This window comes from Mytilus galloprovincialis, chromosome 6, assembly GCF_965363235.1.
Source record: "Mytilus galloprovincialis chromosome 6, xbMytGall1.hap1.1, whole genome shotgun sequence".
Taxonomy (NCBI): Eukaryota; Metazoa; Mollusca; class Bivalvia; order Mytilida; family Mytilidae; genus Mytilus; species Mytilus galloprovincialis.
In genome coordinates this window covers 36,830,939-36,851,838 of record NC_134843.1, presented here as the reverse complement: position 1 = coordinate 36,851,838, position 20,900 = coordinate 36,830,939, and the positions used below count along the sequence as shown (strand labels likewise).

General features: G+C 30.1%; 1 protein-coding gene and 1 pseudogene across 1 annotated transcript; one reads left to right on the top strand and one right to left on the bottom strand.

The window, feature by feature from the left end:
* Window positions 1-1,632: 1,632 nt before the first annotated feature.
* LOC143078583 (uncharacterized) lies at window positions 1,633-3,928 on the bottom strand (annotated as a pseudogene).
* Window positions 3,929-4,457: 529 nt separating this feature from the next.
* Window positions 4,458-9,841, top strand: LOC143078582 (uncharacterized). The gene is made up of 5 exons (XM_076253439.1): window positions 4,458-4,800; window positions 5,465-5,650; window positions 7,318-7,522; window positions 8,583-8,725; window positions 9,135-9,841. Exons 1-5 carry the CDS (start codon window positions 4,458-4,460, stop codon window positions 9,785-9,787), a joined length of 1,530 nt encoding a protein of 509 aa, XP_076109554.1. The 3' UTR covers window positions 9,788-9,841.
* The last annotated feature ends 11,059 nt before the right edge of the window (window positions 9,842-20,900 follow it).

The window sequence follows — 20,900 nt, the reverse complement described above, 5'->3', positions numbered from 1 at the left end:
AAAGAAGACATAGATTCACCAAAGTTGTTTATGTGTTCATATTGTAAGGTGTTTTATATGAAGTGTTTTATTAACTGTTATTTGTTTATATTTTCATTGATTTTCGTAATTTTTCTATTATTGTCATGCTATTGGCAGTATATCTGACGTTTTGATTCGTTATTGCTTAATGTTTTCTTCTCTTTATGCCTCAGAATCTCATTCATGTCCAGTACAGGATGTTTATTCAATATTGTCGACATCGCGATATCTACAATGTTAACACGACATCGTGTTAACATTGTTTACATTGTTGGAACCCTGATATAATGTTTACATCGTTGACATCGCGATGTATGCAATGTTAACACGATGTTGTGTTAGGATCGTTTATATTGTTTGAACTCTTATATAGTGTTTACATCGTTTACATTGTTAACATCGCGATGTATACAATGTTAACACGATGTTATGTCAACATCGTATACATTGTTTGAACCTTTATATATTGTTAACATCGTTGACATCGTTAACATCGCGATGTATACAATGTCAACACGATGTTATGTTAACATCGTATACATTGTTTGAACCCTTGTATATTGTTTACATTGTTGACATCGTTTACATCGCGATGTATACAATGTTAACACGATGTTATGTCAACATCGTATACATTGTTTGAACCCTTATATATTGTTTACATCGTTGACATTGTTGACATCGCGATGTATACAATGTTAACACGATGTTATGTCAACATCGTATACATTGTTTGAACCCTTATGTAGTGTTGACATCGTTTACATCGTTAACATCGCGATGTATACAATGTTAACACGATGTTATGTTAACATCGTATACATTGTTTGAACCCTTATATATTGTTTACATCGTTGACATTGTTAACATCGCGATGTGTACAATGTCAACACGATATTGTGTTGACATCGTATACATTGTTTGACCCCTTATGTATTGTTTACATCGTTGACATCGTTGCGATGTATACAATCTTGAAAACATATTGTGTTTACATTGTTTACATCGCGATGTGTACAATGTTAATACGATGTCGTGTCAACAACGTTTACATTGTTGAACTCTTATATAGTGTTTATATCGTTGACATCGTTAACATCGCGATGTATACAATGTTAACACGATGTTGTGTCAACATCGTATATATTGTTTGAACACTTATATATTGTTAACATCGTTGACATCATTAACATCGCTATGTATACAATGTCAACACGATATCGTGTTAACATTGTTAACATTGTTTGAAATTTTATATATTGTTTGCATCGTTGACATTGTTAACATTGCCATGCATAGAAATATGAAACCATGTTTGGTGTACATTGTTTACATATTGATATTTACAATGTTAACACAATAGCATTGGTTGTTGTTTAAAAGAAACATATAAATGCACACTGTATACATGTAATTTACAAACTTTATTGAATAAAATTAAAGGAATAAAAAAACTTTTTGTAGACATGTAAAACTGATTTTTAAAATAATTACTGATATTATTTTGTTTTAATTATGTTGTAAAGTGAAATGAAAACTTGGTACTGGTAAAATAAATAAGAAGAGATAATACGTTATTTGTAAGTATTGTCATTTGAATAAGGTACAGTACTAACACTTTGACTTTTTTCTGTTTCTAACAAGTCGGTCCATATTAAACATTAAAGACAGTTTTAACATGAACAAATTATCTTTTCCATGTGACATATGTTTAGTAGTATATTTATATTTTGCCACGAATTGAAAGGTTTGTTCACATGCTTCTGTGTTTATGTTTTTAAATTGGTCATCTGTGTACGGGTTTACATTACGTCGACACCACTTATCAACATGGTTGGCGAAATGCTTTTTATCCACCACTATTCTTAAGGTTGTCAGAAATTGCGAATACTGGCTTTTATCTACTCTAACTGGATTGATGATGATTTTTTTTAAATGACAGGCATCATCATATGCTAACAGGTTCGGGAAATGTAATAATTCCTTTACCAACCAAACTAAAACATATAAACTTGAGTTAACGATTCACATCCGTACAATCCTTTCATTCCATTTATAATTCCACAATTATATACTGATGCACAAATTCCGGAGGTTTTACAATTTTTTAAAGGACCTTTTGCCTTTAAAGTTTTGCAATCTGTACTATCTTCTTCATTGTCAAAGTCTTTTGCAACCTTAAAATATTTAAGAATAATTATTACAATTTTAGTAAATAAGTGTAATTAATAAAAGCACAATTGTGTTTATGTATAAATTAAAATGAAAATGGGAAAAAGGGATGTATCAAAATAATTGTATTAATTATTCTATCTGGTAACGTAACAAACACATATATTACAACTGGGAGGAGAAAGAATAATTTTACTACAACGAAAGAATGGTATGAAGCAATTTTAAAACTTGAAATTTCGTACAATGCTGGTGTAAAAATATATATATATATTATAATAATATATATATATATTAAATTTGTCGCTGGTATCTTAACAGAACTGAAAACAATGTGTTTGGCATATGATATAAGTATAATTATTATATGATTTGAATATATAATTTAGTTTCTTTTAATTACAAACCTGCATGTTTACAATTATCAGTATGGAATGATGATGACCACTTCTTAGAAAATCCTTTCCACAGTTTGTCGACGTGAAATTCTAACAATGCTTCTATTTCATCTGATTTTATAAACTCAATTTCTTCAACAATTTGATGCTCGGTAAACATTTCAATGATTGTTTTTGTATACCAAGCTTCACTCAAACGTCTTCTGTCAAGAATTTCAGTTGAATTTGAAGAGTCCATCCATTCACAACCCAAAAATTCATCATTATAAGCATAGGCTATACTTTCGAACGAAGCTGCTTTTCTGTATCTAGATTGAAAAAAGTTAGATATATTTAACAATGTGGTTTTATCAAAGGCGTATATTCATGTTTTAATAATAATATATTTTGACCTTTGGTTGGGTGACTGTTTGTTATTTCGAAGATTTAACGTTTTTATTTTTAAGGATGTTTGCTTGTTATGTTTTGGAATTTTTTTCAGACTTCTGGTAATTTTTGGTGTTATCCATTTATGCCTTTAAAATTCAGCTCATAGACCAATTTCTTTTATATGTATGAAAATAAGCCATAATTATGTTAAAGTTTTATAAATCCTCGTTATCTTTTAATATTTGTTGAAAACTTTAACTTGTTAAGGTTAAAGCTATGTCACTGGTGTTAACGTTATGATCGTAACTGCGTTTACGATCATCCCAATATGGCGAACACAAATATATGAAAATTTTATAAGGCTGATTTCTCCTGCTATGTTGAATCGAGAGAAAAAGTTTTGCCAAAATTTTAATAGCTATAGATTTGGAAAACAAGACCAGTGACTTTATATTTTTATGTACACATGTACTTAAAAAAGATAGAGTTTAGACGCCAGCTTATATTCAAAACCTCGGGAAGTGTTTTTAACTTATACTTTTAAAATAATTTATACTATTAGTGAGGGGATTTTGAAATAATAAAAAAACAAATGATAAAAATGATAACATTAGAAAGATGGAAAAAGTACCCTTTTAAGGACAGTATATAAACAGTTTTAATATGCAAAGAAATGAATGACATGCGGTACATGTATACCAGAATTATATTATGCGATCTGGTTTGCAAATTTTTGCTAATAACACAATACACGAAAAATTTAAAAGAAAAACGTATTTTCTTAATAGGTAAATAATAACTTACAAATCGATGTCCACTATATTCAGAAACTCCTTTGAAAAAACTGTGTCACATGTTGACATAAAGTAGTCCAATGTCAAAGCATCTTTGTAATATAATTCCTGCCCTTTTACTTTTGTATTGCGCTTGTAGAGTGTGTGGCATTTGTTGCATTTGATTTCATGCATGAATCCAGTTACGGATTTGAATCTGGAACGGTAGACTGTACAAGCTTTTGATGCAACTGTTTTTAAAATACCACAGCATTTTGTAATCGGCGGAAAAATATTTACAATACCAACATTACATATTCCCCCTTTAATATAATTACTGCATTCTTCTTCTGCTGATTCAGATGATACATCGCTAATATTGTCTTGGAACCGTGGTAGTATTGTTTCTAAAGTTTGTCCAGCTATTTCTGTCACAGAATATGCATGATTGTTTGTATTATTTAGAAAATTAGTTATATGCTGATATCTATCTTTTAGTCCAAACGGTAAAATTTTGATGAATTCTGTTATTCTTTTCACATCTTCAACTTTGGTAAGCGGTTTTAATTTATCTTTTAAATCCATTTCAAAACACGTCAACTGTACAAAACATGTAATGACGTACTTTTTCCGCGAAAACGTTTAATTTCGTTTAGAATGACTTCCAACGTAACGTTGCCTTTAGTAACGCTACCAAAGCAAATGTAAACGGCAACTCTCAAAAATGGCTGCCTTTATATACAAAGAAAGAGTTAACCAACGCTACCAGCTAAAGATTACAGACCCTTTTGACGAACTGACAAATTGCACTTTAAAGAATTTAGCAACTGTCAACAGTGTTCCAGTTGAATACATAATTACGCCGTTTATTACAGCAGTTTCTAATTTTTTAAATAAATCAGAAATTAATTCGTGGGGTAGTTGGTACGAGCCTTCTATTATATACTCTTCCACTGTCGGCTTTACTGGAACGAACAAAACAGCAGCAATGGATGCCATAAGAAATGAAATAATGGACGTGGAATCTGCAAATGGTGTTGCTGAGGTGCAATCAAGAATAAACCAATGTAAGTAATTAACAAAACTAAAAATTACTATACTTTTCATTTTTTTTAATTTGAAATGTATGCATACATAGCTGAACCACACTAAGACAGCATACCAGTAATATGTTTATAACAGCTTAATGAATTAAAAATGAATATATGTATCCTTGCCACTGGCATATATTAAAGTGCAACAGCATGCATATCCATAATTATAGTGTTAGTGGAATAATGTGAATGAAATACCTGCTACTGGACCACCATTAATTTATTTTTAACAGAGAGAAAAAAACTCTTTACAAGGATACGTTTAGAATATTTGACAGAAATAATAATATGCTTGAAATATTTGCTACTGGACCATCTTGAACCAATTTTTAGCAGATAGAAATGAACTGTTTTTAAGGATACCTTTAGAAAAGTGTTTATAAATACAAAATAAACGTTAAATTGTTGCAAAAACCTATTTGATTTACAAATTGGAGTCAGTGAAACTAATTATGGAGAATGACCTGTACATATTTACTCGGATATAAGTTTTACTTTGCTACATGTAACATTTCAATTTGATTTATTTTTTATAAATTATATCTAAAAGTTATATTTTTAAGCTACGACTAGTTCAACATTGCTGAAATAAGCATATATAAATATAGTATACAGTTCTATTCTATATTCTTTTTAGCTGCAACTGTTGAATCATTACTGAAGCAACTAAACAATGACAGTCGACAAATACAGCTTTGGGATGAGTTGAAAACATGGCAAAGCAGTTTAGGGTTATATAAAACTGGAGCAGCTTCTGATTATGATACAACTATATACTTAACAGCATATAATGGAGGAACTTTGAAAAGACAGACTTGTAACAGTAAGTGATTATTAATTTATTTTAAAAAATATATGTTTATACTGGAACACATTTGCGCCAGGCAGTTTGTGCCTTAATTTAACTGTTTTTTTTATGTATAAGCCTTATTTTTATTACGGTTTTTGAAGGACATCGGTGACCTAGTAATAAAAGTAGTTCCTTCTGTAATCACTAGCTAGTTAACACTTGGATTGCGATTTTGAACACCTCTTATGTGGTGCACTTTACTTTAATCTTAATCAACTAGTATTGTTACTTTTTTACTGAAGGTTGGTGGTTTACTCCGGACACTCCACGCTTCGAAATAGCCTACATGCGGTTTTTGCTGGTTAATATTAAAATTTTCCTCCTTTTTCAAACCAGATAGATAAATATTTAGTATAAATAGTATAGATAAAGTAGTTACTTCTATAATCACTAGCTAGTTAACACCTGGAATGCAATTTTGAACCCCTCTTATGTGGGTGCACTTTACTTTAATCTTAATCGACTAGTATTGTTACTTTTTACTGAAGGTTGGTGGTTTTCTCCGGGCACTCCACGCTACGAAATAGCCTACATGCGGTTTTTGCCGGTTAATATTAAAATTGGATATTGTTAGTTTGATGAATGAGCATGCAAGCAAGCTTATCAGATACTAAATGATAACGATGATCAAATTTGGATATTTCTTTTTAAAGTTGACTTTTTGTGTGGGGTTCAAATAAAAAAGAAAACGTGGTATGATTGCCAATGAGACAACTATCCACAGAAGACCAAAATGACACAAAAATTAACAACTATAATTTACCGTATGGCCTTCAACAATGAGCAAAGCCCATACCTCATAGTTAGCTATACAAGGCCCGATAAGACAATGTAAAACAATTCAAACGGGAAAACTAACGGCCATAATTATGTAAAAAAAATGTACGAAAAACAAATATGTAACACATATAAACAAACGACAACCACTGAATTGCTCCAGACACAGACTGTTTTAAAGGCTAATTTAGAAAGTACAAATACTACATTCTAATATTAAATTAAAAATATTTTCTTTGTGGTACTATTTTTTAGGAGTTACTGCTAAATGGAATCAGTCTGTTTTTTAGTTGTATTGATAATTTTATACGCGGCCTGTTAACATTTTTACGGAACGTGTTATGTTATACAATGTCCGGCGTTTACATGTCCGTCTGGCGTAAACATGTCGCACCATGACTTGAGAACCATATATTCAAATATGATGAAACTTATTATAGTTGTTTATTATGATGGTTAAACGATCTGTATGTTTTTTGTTGAAATAAGATTAAAATCTTTTGAGTTATTTGACTTTGTGACTAAAAGAAAGATGTTCATTTTTTACTTGTCCCGCAGTACTGCTAAAATTATGTATGATTATTGCTTAAAACTTTACACACTTCTTAATTATATTAATGTAAAGATCTGTATACTTTTTGGTGACTATTTAAAATGTTATGTCAAAGTTATTTATTTTGTTGTAAACAAAAAGGTGGGAGGGGTACATGTTGCACTAGAAAACATTGAAAAAAATTTTTATAATTGTTACTAATGTATATGTATCTTTATTGACAACTTTAAATCTAATTTTGATAAATAGAAAGTTTAAGTTATTAAGCTTTTAAATTTATGATAAATAAAAAGTTTTATTTTAATTGAAGGTAATATTTGTATCATGAAGCCGGTTGTTAACATTTGTGGAATGGCACATCCTGGGGAAATATGCAAATGTCTGGATGAAGAAAGAAAGAATTCCAATAGTAATGATGGCTTATATAGTCGATTTCTTATGTGTATGCCACAGCCTGAATTTAGAGATGCTAATCTTACTGACGATAAATTTACTGATGCACCAAGCATTTCAAGGTAAAGTGTGTTATTTACTAAAATACTGTTCACTGGAATTATATTTATAAAGAGTTTACACGTAATTTGAATTTGATTGTCATTAACTAATCCGGATTAGTTTAATTTAACGTTTTACATTCTAACGTTAATTTTTAATTTGAATTGCAAAGCGCGTAAAATTTGCCCTACTGTTCTAACGACGTTAACGTTAACTTGAAGCTTGAAAAATAGCTTAAAAGTAAAGTTACATATAAAAAAGAATAGTGTGTTTACCTGATTATTGAATTTGATTCGCATTTGATTCGAATTTAAGGTTGATTAAGGTTGAAAATATAATAAAATGGATGTGTCACCGTGCTATTTTGGAAGCTACGATGCATTGAAAATTGCCTAAATTTGCTTAGAATGATAATGTAAAAACACATTTTTGTGCAAAAGAAATCTGTGACATGATTTTGAAATAAGTTGTGAAAAGATAGGTTTTATAATATGTTTTAAGAAAATAAATATAAAACAATTGTGTTACCGAACTTGTTTTTTTTGCTACAAGTTAAAAATTTTTAAAAAATCCCTATTAAACCAGTATAATTTTATTACAAAAAGAGTTATCTTCCCTTAAATGGCTTAGTTGAAAAAAAAACAATTATTCTAAAACACAAATGTTTAATATTTTTTAACCATTTTTGATAATGAAATACATCAGCAAGTTTTTTTAATAGAAATAAATAGTTAATCCAATAAAATTGCACATCTGTCTACAAATTTGCAGATTTGGGCAGATAACTAGACTTACACAATACTGCGTAAGTACACTCCAAGATGATGGTATACTATGAATTTACATTAATGTACGTGTGCACTAGGCATTAATTTACAATTTCAAAATGATAATGGAAAATGCTTGAGTCTGAAAGTGCAGTTATCTGTCAACACAATTCAATACTGCATAATGGTTCAGATATTTAAGATTGTATTGCATTTATACTTACAAAATTGTATTATTATTTTTTTAGAAACTGTATGATATTAATTTGATGTATTTTTATTAATATTTTTTATTTTTATGTTATGATTTCAGATTATTGTATGTAGTTGATAAATTACGTAAGCAAAAGAAAGTATACATATATGACACAGAGGCAAAACAGGTGGCTATAAGATATTACAATGAACAACAACAATATTTGAGAGAAAATCACAGCAGTGATACATACACTTCTGGTAAGTTTAAAATGGTGCATATAATTATATTTTATTTAGGCTGTAAAGAAGATATGGTATGATTGCCAATGAGACAACTATCCACAAAAGACCAAAATGACACAGACATTAACAACTATAGGTCACCGTTTGTGTTACAGTACGGTTTTATTGAAAATATTTATTAATGTTTATTTATAGTAAATTTGTTGGATTTTAGGTTTAAGGTTAACAGTTAGATAATGAAAAAAAACATGATATATATTACGTTTAATGAAGTTTGATATACACACAATATGAAAGTTACATATATATATACAATTATTGAAAATGTTGCATTCATATTTTAGAATATAAAGCAGCAATTTAATATAGGTAGGCAATTAAAATTAATAATAACTTAATTCGCTGTAATTTTTATTTGGTTTAGGGATGCTAGGTAAATTAAAAGGCCACACACAGCGCTTAGCAATGATTCTTCAAGCAACAGAAAATGCTACCATTGCACTACATACAGCAGGGGAAGCTAAGAACCTAGCAATTACACCAGATTTTGTATCAACAATGAAAGAAGCTTTAGACAGCAATTTAAATACTAAGGAAGAATTGATTCAAATAAATTTGCAAAATGCCGAGAAATCTATAGAACTCTCGCAATACTTTTTAAAACATAAAAAGTTGTTATCTGGCTATATTAATTTAGGATTTATAGAGCCAATGATTCAATCTCAGCTTGTTAGAAAAATTTTGCTTTACCCTGGAGGATTAGTACCATGTAATGCTATTACTAAGAGCACTAGGTTCACCGCAGACCAAGTAAAGGCTGAAATGAAGATGATTTGTGAATTCGGACTAGGTGGAACAATACATGAAAAACCACAAGGTGGAGGTCGTTTAATGTTTATATTAAACAAAATTTCAACGAACAATTTGTCATTAGAAGAAATTATAAATATAACTAGTACACTGTCCAAAATTGGCATAAATTTTGATGATTATGAACAAGCTTTAAACAACAATGAAAATACACCACCATTGAAGAAGCTGACGACAACTAACAACAACGTGAACATTTCTGAATAGACTGATACTGTTATGTATTTGAAGCTGTAAAGACGTCAATCAGTAGTTTTACTGTTGCAAATTTAGTTTACCTGGCGCAATTACTTATACAAAACATAACATATTTGTAAGAAATATGTGATAAATTGATTTATTATTTGTTTAATAAAATATAAATTAGAAACTTTTGTATATTTTTATTGATTGAACTTTTGAATAACGAACGATACAGAATATTAGTACAGCTGTTTTAATTAAAGATTTTGGAATATAATGAGTATATGTAATTACTTGGTTGTTAAAACACGTTTTTGTGGTGACTGATGTTGATACAGGAAATAAGCATTACTAAGCAATTTAAACGCAACGTTTGAAACAATACAGTTAAGAGCTTCACTTAGGCAAAGCAAGTGATGAAAACAAATAAGAAGTATAGAGAAATGACATAAAATCATTTTTATAAAAGCGTGAACAACAGCAATACTTATGTAGGTAATTTTTTTTGCATTATTCACTGTAAAACTGTTTGTAATTGGCTTTTATGTGAACCATGTATACACAGAGGTGAAGACTTGATATACAACATTAAAAAAAATATGACACAGTATTGTAAATATTGCGATGTATACGATATTAACTAGGTAAACTGAAAGAAGTTATAAGAAGATGTGGCATAATTGCAAATGAGACAACTATTTATTTAAGTCACACATTTTATAAGTAAACCAGTACTGTCATTAACACGGAGTTTCAGTCTTTTACTGAACAGCAACCTATAAAAGGCTGAAAAACACTAGTGTAAAAACTTTAAAACAGGAAAAGCAACGGTCTAATACATGTAAAAACAAAAACGAGAAACCAGCATACGTATGAACACCTTATCAAACGACAACTACTGAAACATACGTAACATAGACTTAACATTGTTGACAGAAAGATATATAGACAAAAATTAGAAGTGGTATGATTGTAAATGAGTAAAACTTCTACTAGAGACCAAATGACACATTTATTATTATCCATAGGTAACTGTACGGCTTTTTACAATGAGCATAGTTTATTTTGCATAAAAGACGCCGACATGACAAATGGAAAACAATGTAAACTAGAAAAACTCATTACCTCATTTAAAGTAAAAGAAAGAAAAATAAGTATGTATATACTACAATAACAAGATGTTGACACTATACTATAAACATTAAGATGCATACAATGTGAACACATAGATTTTGAATGGGTTAACAACATTTATTTGATGTTGACGATGTGACCGATGTAAACAGAAAGGTAAAGATTATATAGATAAAATATAAACACGATATTGACACGATATTGTCAACATCGCAATGTATAAAATGTGAACAATGTAAACAGAAAGGTTCGAAGTATTGACTTATACGATGTGAACGATGTAAACAGAAAGGTATAGACCCTATATATACAATATAAACACGATGTATACGATGTGAACGATGTAAACAGAAAGGTATGGACTCTATATATACAAGATAAACACGATGTTGACACGATGTTGTCAACATCGCGATGTATACGATGTGAACGATGTAAACAGAAAGGTATGGATTGTATATATACAATATAAACACGATGTCAACACGATATTGTCAACATCGTGATGTATACGATGTGAACGATGTAAACAGAAAGGTATAGACTCTATATATACAATATAAACACGATGTTGACACGATATTGTCAACATCGCGATGTATACGATGTGAACGATGTAAACAGAAAGGTATAGACTGTATATATACAATATAAACACGATGTCGACACGATATTGTCAACATCGCGATGTATATGATGTGAACGATGTAAACATAAAGGTATATACCCTATATATACAATATAAACACGATGTTGACACGATGTTGTTAACATTGCGATTTATACTATGTGAACGATGTAAACAGAAAGGTATAGACTCTATATATACAATATAAACACGATGTTGACACGATATTGTCAACATCGCGATGTATAAGATGTGAACGATGTAAACAGAAAGGTATAGACTATATATACAATATAAACACGATGTTGACACGATATTGTCAACATCGCGATGTATACGATGTGAACGATGTACACAGAAAGGTACAGACTTTATATATACAATATAAACACGAGGTTGACACGATATTGTCAACATCGCGATGTATACGATGTAAACGATGTAAACAGAAAGGTATAGGCTCTACTACATATACAATATAAACACGATGTTGACACGATATTGTTAACATTGCGATGTATACGATGTGAACGATGTAAACAGAAAGGTATAGACTCTACATACACAATATAAACACGATATTACACGATATTGTAAACATTGCTAAATATGCGATGTGAACAATGTAAACAGAAAGGTATAGAACATATTGATAGGATACAATGTGAACACAATAACGACACTACAAAGTTGACATTGCGATGTTGACAATATCGACAAAACATCGTGCACTGGACATAGTTCCAGAATCTCAACTCTAATTCCGGTAAATTTAGTTAATCATATGATTAACTATCATGGTCAACTCTACAGGCTAATGTGTCTGTCAAAGTTAATAAAAACCGATTCGAACATGCAACGGAAAAAACTTCGAACATTCCTTCTCCTTACTATCTATCTAACCATGTCACAGATTCAAATAAAACTAGGAGCATCCGTTTTCTTTGTCACTTGAGATCTTGGAATAAAACTGAAAGCATCCATTCTCTTTGCCACTGATTGATATCTTGGAATATATATATAACGTTTTATTTAAGAAGGAGTTTTCTTTTTCATAATTACTTAGGAAACAGTGTTTATTTTGTTGTAAAACTGTTTCATCATGCTTTCTTTGTACATTTTAACCAAGTTCTTAGCCATGCTCATAAACTTCACATTCTGCAATCAAACGACCTACAATTACATCAAAATAATATAAGACGGCAGTGAAATTGTCGACTTCGACTTAACCTATAATAATCACATTTATTGTATGGAAGTTTTCATATCCGTTTGACCGTACGAGATCTACAAGGCAGTGAAGGTCGTTTAACACCTCCATAGTTGTTAGTCCGATTCTTTCCCACGCTTTAATTAGAAACAGAAAGGTGAGTGATACATAATAAGCAGCTTGCCTGGCTTTTTTCGTAAGGCTCGAAAAAAACCCTGGTTTTCAACTGATCTTTAGTATAGCTACACATATCAAGTATTCAAAATGCATCTGCAAATATTTTAAGATACTCCAATTACAAATCAAGTTCAGTCACATATAAAAAAAAATATAGGAGATATGATTGATTTATATGTTGACCTCTTTACATATATGTTGTTTAAGAAATGATTCATGGAGGCTTGAATATATATCATGATTTTACCACAGGTTGGCCTGTTTTGACAAGTATTTTACCACGAGCGATAGCGAGTCCAAGGAATGTATGCAAGCATTCCTAAAAGACTGAACAACGCAATTGTATTACAATCCTTCAAAACATCGCATGCTGTTCTTGTTGGTATTTTACGATCAACCATTATCTTTCTTTACAGGTTTATACATGTTATAGATAAGAGACCAGTAGTTGTTTAATTTACACGATGTTCAATTCGGGTTTTTTTTCACGCTTGATATGTCTGTCCTGAGACTTTTATTTACCAACAAAATCCATGACGTCCTTAGAGGAAGATTTATATTTGTGATATGTACACAGGATGTACCTTGTCCCAAGATATTACTGATCTTTTAGACCAAGGTTATATGTTATTCGTAATCTTTAAATGTAAGGTAGTTTGAAAATTGGACGGGATTCGTGAAATTGTTTAAATGGTTTTCCTTATAAAAATTAGGAGATGTTGTTCTATTGCCAATCAGACACCATCAACTCAATTTCAATTGAATTTGATGTAAGCAATTTAATTCAATCGTGCAGCCTGCAACAATTTGAAAAACAAATTGTATAGTCAGCTCTAAAAGGCCTTGACATGAAATTATTCAATTGCTAAATACTAACAGATTGATTTCTAATAAAATGATTTACGGAAAAATAATATATAAACCCTTTAAAGATATTTTGCTTCTCCATTTTACTTCATGAAACAGACATGAAACACTTGACTATACTGCATTAACATAGCACGAGATACATATCCTGTAACCATTGCGAAATAAGGAGATATGGAAGGATTTCAAACGAGTGAACAATCCACTAGAGTCCACACGAAACAGATGTCAGAAAACATTACCGCACAACCTTCATCTGTGGTCAATTCAACCCCATATATCAAGGTATCAAGTCTCAAGCATGAAAAACAACGACCCGATATTTTACCAAAAAAAATATTTGAAAGCAATGTGATAGTCCGTAACAAATGCCTGATTTCCAGGTTGCTGACTTTAGACAGGACGTTCAAAATATGGCAGAGTGAAAAAACAAGTTTGTTTTTTCAATCCATAGATTTTAAAAAGACAGCTTCATGAAATAGATAAGCATAAATATCTTCAAAGGGTTCATATATTGAAAACCATAAACGAAAGCAATAACATTGCCAAACCAATAATGATGATAAAAACAATACTCAGAAAAAACTGAAATTTAGTAAGACAGCTCAATAAAAAAACCCCATAAATACCGATTCTTTAGAACGGAAGAATAAACAGCAAACAAAGTCGTTAAAAATGTTCACGAACTCAAAAGATTTTCTAGTTGAAATATAAATTAAAACTGCATTTAGCTAGTGTTCTCCTTACTATTATTAAATTGTCTAAATAAAAAAATGACTAAATATGACAGATCTTATTCAAAGGAACATTATATATTATACTATTATAACTATGAAAATATGATGCCAAAATATTTTATCTTTTCTTATTAAACACTTTGCCTTATTTCAGTGGTTGTTGTTTGTTTATGTCTTATCTTTTTGTTTTTCGTTCCTTTTTTGTACATGAATAAGTTCGTTAGTTTTTTCGTTTGAATTGTTTTACATTGTCATTTCGGGGCCTTTTATAGCTTACTATGCGGTATGGGCTTTGCTCATTGTTGAAAGCCGTACGGTGACCTATAGTTCTTAATGTGTGTGTCATTTTGGTCTCTTTAGGAGATTTGTCTCATTTTCAATCATACCACACTTTTTTTAATATTAATATAAATAAAGTTAACGATATTATTATAAATCACTATTTCCTAAACCTCTGTGTAGACATTATTGTGTTGTCTACATATTGAACTCTGATTAAATCTCCGTTATTATTCCACGTGGTGCCTTAATTTTAGACATTCGAAGGTTTGTTGTTTGCGTTAAAAAAGTCATTTATATGGTATCACTATTATTAAGAAATTTACTTAGCTATCGATGTCTATTTACGCGTTATAATCTGTCTTGTTTAATTTTTTATGTGCCAATTTAGTAAGAAATCGGTTATTCCGTATCTATCTTTGATTACATCCGTAAAAACATATTTTTCATATTTTTTCATGATCCTTTTTTGCACTGAAACAACACATAAAGTTATCTTGTCGATGAACGTTTTAAGCCTTTAGTAGGTGCCCTACTAATTCTACTTTCGTAAGAATTATAGTTTTTGAACTGAATATGGAAAGCGTTTAAAATGGGCTATACCAAACTTTGCATACATGTACACTTAATGAAATAGTAGTGAGAAACAAAAGTTACTGTAAAAATATAGCCTTTTTTTTTCTTTTTGTTTTTAGTCTTTATAATTTTCTTACCTATAAAAGATAGGATACAAAATAGATTAAATCTATATCTAAGTATAAAAATATAGGAAGTATATATAAAAAAAATTATTCAAAAGGAGATAAAAAAAAAGAACAGTTGAAGGGGACAAAACAACACGAAGAGAAATAAGAAGTAAATGTCCCTGTTTCATTTTAATAGGCTATTTTGATTTGTTAACAGTAATCTTGTGTCATTCTAGAATTAACATTCTTTTAAAAATGAAATGCTACATTCATGATGACCTTTGATGAGTTTCCCCAAAAAATTGTCCAGGTATATAAAAGAAAAAAATGTCTTCATGATCATTGCAAAAAAAATGTAATAATGAGTGAGTATATTTGTTATGTATTTTTAGCAACATGTATAAGATCACCCGGCCCGTAGACAGATATGTCAAGTGTAAGTACTGAATTCTTCTTTCAGTAATTTAATGGGGATGTACATGTGTTGACCGTTCGCATATTTGCAAAATGGACTTCGGTTAACGCTTTAAATAATCGATGAATCTACGCCAGGAAGCATTCAATTCTTGTACACAAAAAATGTAATTTTATTGAAAGGGCGGACTAAAATAAGGTCAAAACCACAGGGTCATTTCAGTCGACTTATCATTTGAGATTGTTTATCTCGTCTCTAAGTATTGTAGTTTTTATCTGTGTTTATCTAAACTTACGACTTCTAGGACCCACTGTATGTTAAACGTTTCTGCGTGTTATTTATGAGATTTGCAATCCCTGCTTTCAAAAAAGAATTCAGTCAAACTACAATCATCTATCAAACTATATGCGTTCATTGATTAAACTAAAATAACGCAAATTATTATGTTAGGAGATATATACGTGGAAGTGAAATCATTTTCTCTGCCAAACATGTTATCTTCTCTGCTAAGCATGTAATCGTCTCTTAATCATTTGAGTAATGTTATGTAATTTCAAATCAATTCTTATTCCAACGCATCACGCAATGAACGGTCGCAGTTCAATCCCATTGATAAAAGTCACCATTACTCTCATTAGTGTTAATCAGGTGTTATCAATTTGAATGTTGAGAAAAGAAATAGGTCCTACTCGAAATTTTCAAGTTGATGTTTTTCGTTTTTTTTTATAAATAGATTAGACCGTTGATTATCCTGATTGAATTGTTTCACACTAGTAGTTTTGGGGCCCTTTACAGCGTGCTGTTCGGTGTGAGCCAATGCTCCGGGTTGAATGACTTACTACCTATAACTGTTTACGTTTTACACAGTGTGTCTTAGTTGGAGAGTTGTCTGATTGGAACTCATACCACATTACTTTTTAACTTTTGGCAATCATACCACATTACTTTTTGACTTTTGGCACTCATACCACATTACTTTTTGACATTGCAACGTATATTGCAATACAAATGTAATAGACGTCAAGTGTTTGTTTTTTTTTTTTTTTTTTTTTTTTTTTTTTTGTGGTCTGCATTTTTCGTAGCATAGATTAAGAATTTCTGAATTTTCAATACTTCAATCCTTTTAAGCAAGAAGTGTTGCTGTTTATTACGTCTATTATTTAGTTTTCATTTTTTTAACAGATGATAAAATGGAAAAATTGCTAACTTCCGGTTAGGGAACCTGTCAATTTGTAAAAATTAGAGGTCATCAAATCAAAAACAACATTATAGAGAAGGTTAAGGGTTTGGAATACACGATAATATACCATATTTGATAACAAATAATCATAATAATAAAATAATCAAATGCAATTACGACTAAGGTTAGCCTTCATTAACTGAATACATGTATCATTCATAAGATTATATGGTCCATGTACTTTAAACCTGTTGTTGGTATCTGCAAACATTGTCTATTTAAGTGATAAATATTATGTTTTGTTAAACAATCTCGCGGCCAAATCCCTCGAGCAATGTGTACACCTTTAATTACTCATTGGTTCTATATTGAGTTATTTTTATTATTTGTTAATTTTTGAATGAATCACTCATAAGCATTTTGTTGGGTTTATTTCGGCTGAGTATATGTTTTGTTGTTTGCTTTATTCAAATGCAAACCAAAGTATAGTGTTCAGTCTTTAATTCCAAGAAGTTAAGGTTTTTGCTGAATAGATCAGAAATGTGTTGTGTTTTATACTCAATGTATGCATGATATATCTAAATGCAAATTTAAACTGTACGCGTCTTAACCAAGTCAACATACTCTGATATTATTGATGAGAAATTTATTAAGAATTGGAATTTACATTGTAATGCAGAACATTGACATATCAGCTGTTTATTTTTCATATTTACGCAGATAGTATGTTTTACTACTTCCTGGTTTATACCCAGAAATAGATTTGAAAAGGAAACATTTTTTTTATAGAAATTACAAATAAACTTATTTGAAAAAGAAAAAAAAATCATTTCTCATATTTATTTCGTATATCTACTTTTGTTTGATTTACCTTTATCATAAGTATAAATACCTATGCGTAGACTTTATTGCCAGTCAAGCGAAGTAAAACCTCCCATAAGTAAGCGAAATTTTATTTGATCAAAAGCCATATCAACAGACAGTAAAACCCAGATAAGGTCAGGTTTGCCTGATAGAGTGTCATTTTTAGCGATGTTAAGAATAGTCATATTTCGGTTTTTTTTTTTTTTTTTTTTCCTTTTTCTTTTTTATTTTTTGGCTGAATGAGTTTGGTGGTGCTGTAAAAATTCTTTGTTGTAAAATTGGAAATTTTACAAATAAAGTATCAGTTAACATGGTGTAATGTTTAATGCTTTTACTTATACCGATGCTCTTTTAGTTGGGTTTGTTGTTCGAACAGTATGAACATATTTACATAAAGATAAACAATCAACATACGAAACGTGAAAAATATGATAGAATCGAAATCACTAAATCTAGAATGCGTTGTTTAATTTTAATTGGGCATATATATGTCCAAGTTGAAATAAATGATTGTTTCTTTTGTAACGAATTGAATACTGTATTGCTCCTTTAGCAAAAAAGAGGTTAATAGAAACATAACATATTTATTTTCTTACTAATTTTGACTTTAAATGACATTTTTTATTCTAATTGATCTTTCGTGTTATTGTCTTGTTTAATTAGAAATGATATTTATCCTCATTTCAAAATATGGTTAAGTGGTCCCAAAATACAGTTGCACTCGTTATTGACATTAAGTGACGACAATAAAAATAAAATGCAAATTTTAAACTATTAAGTGCCAGATTGAATAATGAAAAACGAAAGGTTTTATTGATAAATAAAGCAGGGCACGTGTGTCTTAATAATTGACTAACATCATAGGTTGCTTAAAGTTAACGTTATGTCAAATATAAAGTATTAACTTTGTTATTAATTTGAGTGAGTATTACTGAGGAAAATATAAATCACAAGGCATGAAAAAATCTTGAGCATGCCAACTATTAGGTTTGACTTAGAAATTTATTGTAAAACCTTTCAACATAAGTTCCTGCAAAACTAAACAGATTTCAATTGTAAATGTACTTTTATCATTGTATAAAACATTATTTGTAAAGTTATCTATAATCAACGATCGTACATTTCATGGAATAAACAGATAAAATGTATCAATTGTTTATCTAATTGAAATAATGCAAATTCCTTGTTTTCTTTATGTGTGAAATACAATTGACAAGGTTTCATGCCTTACCATTTAGAAAATTTAATAAAACAATCGATTGAAATTAATATGTATTGTTTGAATCGAGCTTTTTATCACATGTTTATGTATATGCTACATTGACATTGTTCAGTACATGCAGTATAGTTTTTACATTTTACAAGGAAATAGTTTAATTTTGATAAATAATTCTATTATATGCAATAGTAGGTAGTGTCTTACATGTTCAAAATACCACAATGACGCCGGAAACCCTGATCTTGTGAATGTAAGGGAGTTCGCTTCTCAGTTTTAAAATGAGTAACTTTTTTAAACACTAGTCTATATGGATAGGGGATTAATAAATAAAGGAATCAAAAGAGCAAAATATATGTAAGTCAATGTGCTTGCCTAGCCCGCATAGCAACATGGACAACTAAATACTGTTACTTGAAGTGATGAGCTCTGAAAATTAGTTTTTCGTTTTTCGCATATATTACAAGAAAGTAAAATAACAACAATACCGAACACTGAGGAAAATTCAAAAACAGAAATTCCTTAATCAAATGTAAAAAAGCTTAAACACAACAAACAAAAGGATTGCAACAGTTAAAATGAAGACTTGGTGCAAACATATTCTTGTGTTGAAAATTACGGATTAAACTGAAATTCGAGCGTCACTGATCAGTCTTTTGTAGACGAAACGCGCGTCTGGCGTATATATAAAATTTAGTCCTGGTATCTATGATGAGTTTATTTAAAGCTAGCTGAACCTTTCACTTGTATGACAGTCATTCAGAATTTCATCATATTGACATTGATGTGCGAACAAAACAAACAGACATATTAGGTAAAAATGTCAAAAATAGGGGTAATGCAGTCAACACTGTGTTTAAATTTTAATCACTATAAAACAACATAGAATGTACCATCAAATAAAAACAGTCGTATAGACAAAACACATAAGCAAAACCAAAGGACATCCCTTCAAAAATTTACCACAGAACAATAATCCAATAATGGGATGTATAATTACCGAGCCTAGTCAAATAGATATAATAAAATAATTGACTTAACAGTTAAAGTTTTAGTTAGCAAAGACAAATAAAAGAACAATACAACTCGCTATATAGAATGATCATAAACAATGCCAGTAATGCCATAACACGGTAGGTATAGTGTCTGGCTAGGATCGTGGTTTTTTGATGGATTTGATCGGGCTTTTTCGAGTGTGACCACTTTTTTTCGAGTGAATATGATCAAAAATGTAAACAAACAGACTTCTTTTCTAACAAGACGTGATATAGAAGCTTCAGTTTGATATACAAGGTTATACATGATATGTTTGTATTTGAGATATAAAGATAGTATCATTCTGACATTGCTTTTCGTTTAAAAAGTTAAATTTAGCCTTGAAATGCTTTTATTCTAAAATACCGAATAAAGCCATTTTCTTACACATACCAATGCAAATGTCGACGGAAATGCATACATGAAATCTATATATCCTTAGATGTACAGACACTTTACAAAACTATTGTTATTGCATTGAAAACAAAACTTTGAGACTAAATTCAGTTTTTCATGTCCGGGCTTTTTCGAGAGCAGTCCGGAATTTTTCGAGTGTGTCCTTTTTTATCGAGTGATTATACACATTTCTTATAGCTAAGAATGTTATGTGTTTCGTTTAAAAACTATAGAATAAAGGCTCAAATTAAGTACTTTCAAGGCACATGGTGTATTAACGCTTGCATTTTGTCATGAACCAAGTATCGTTCAT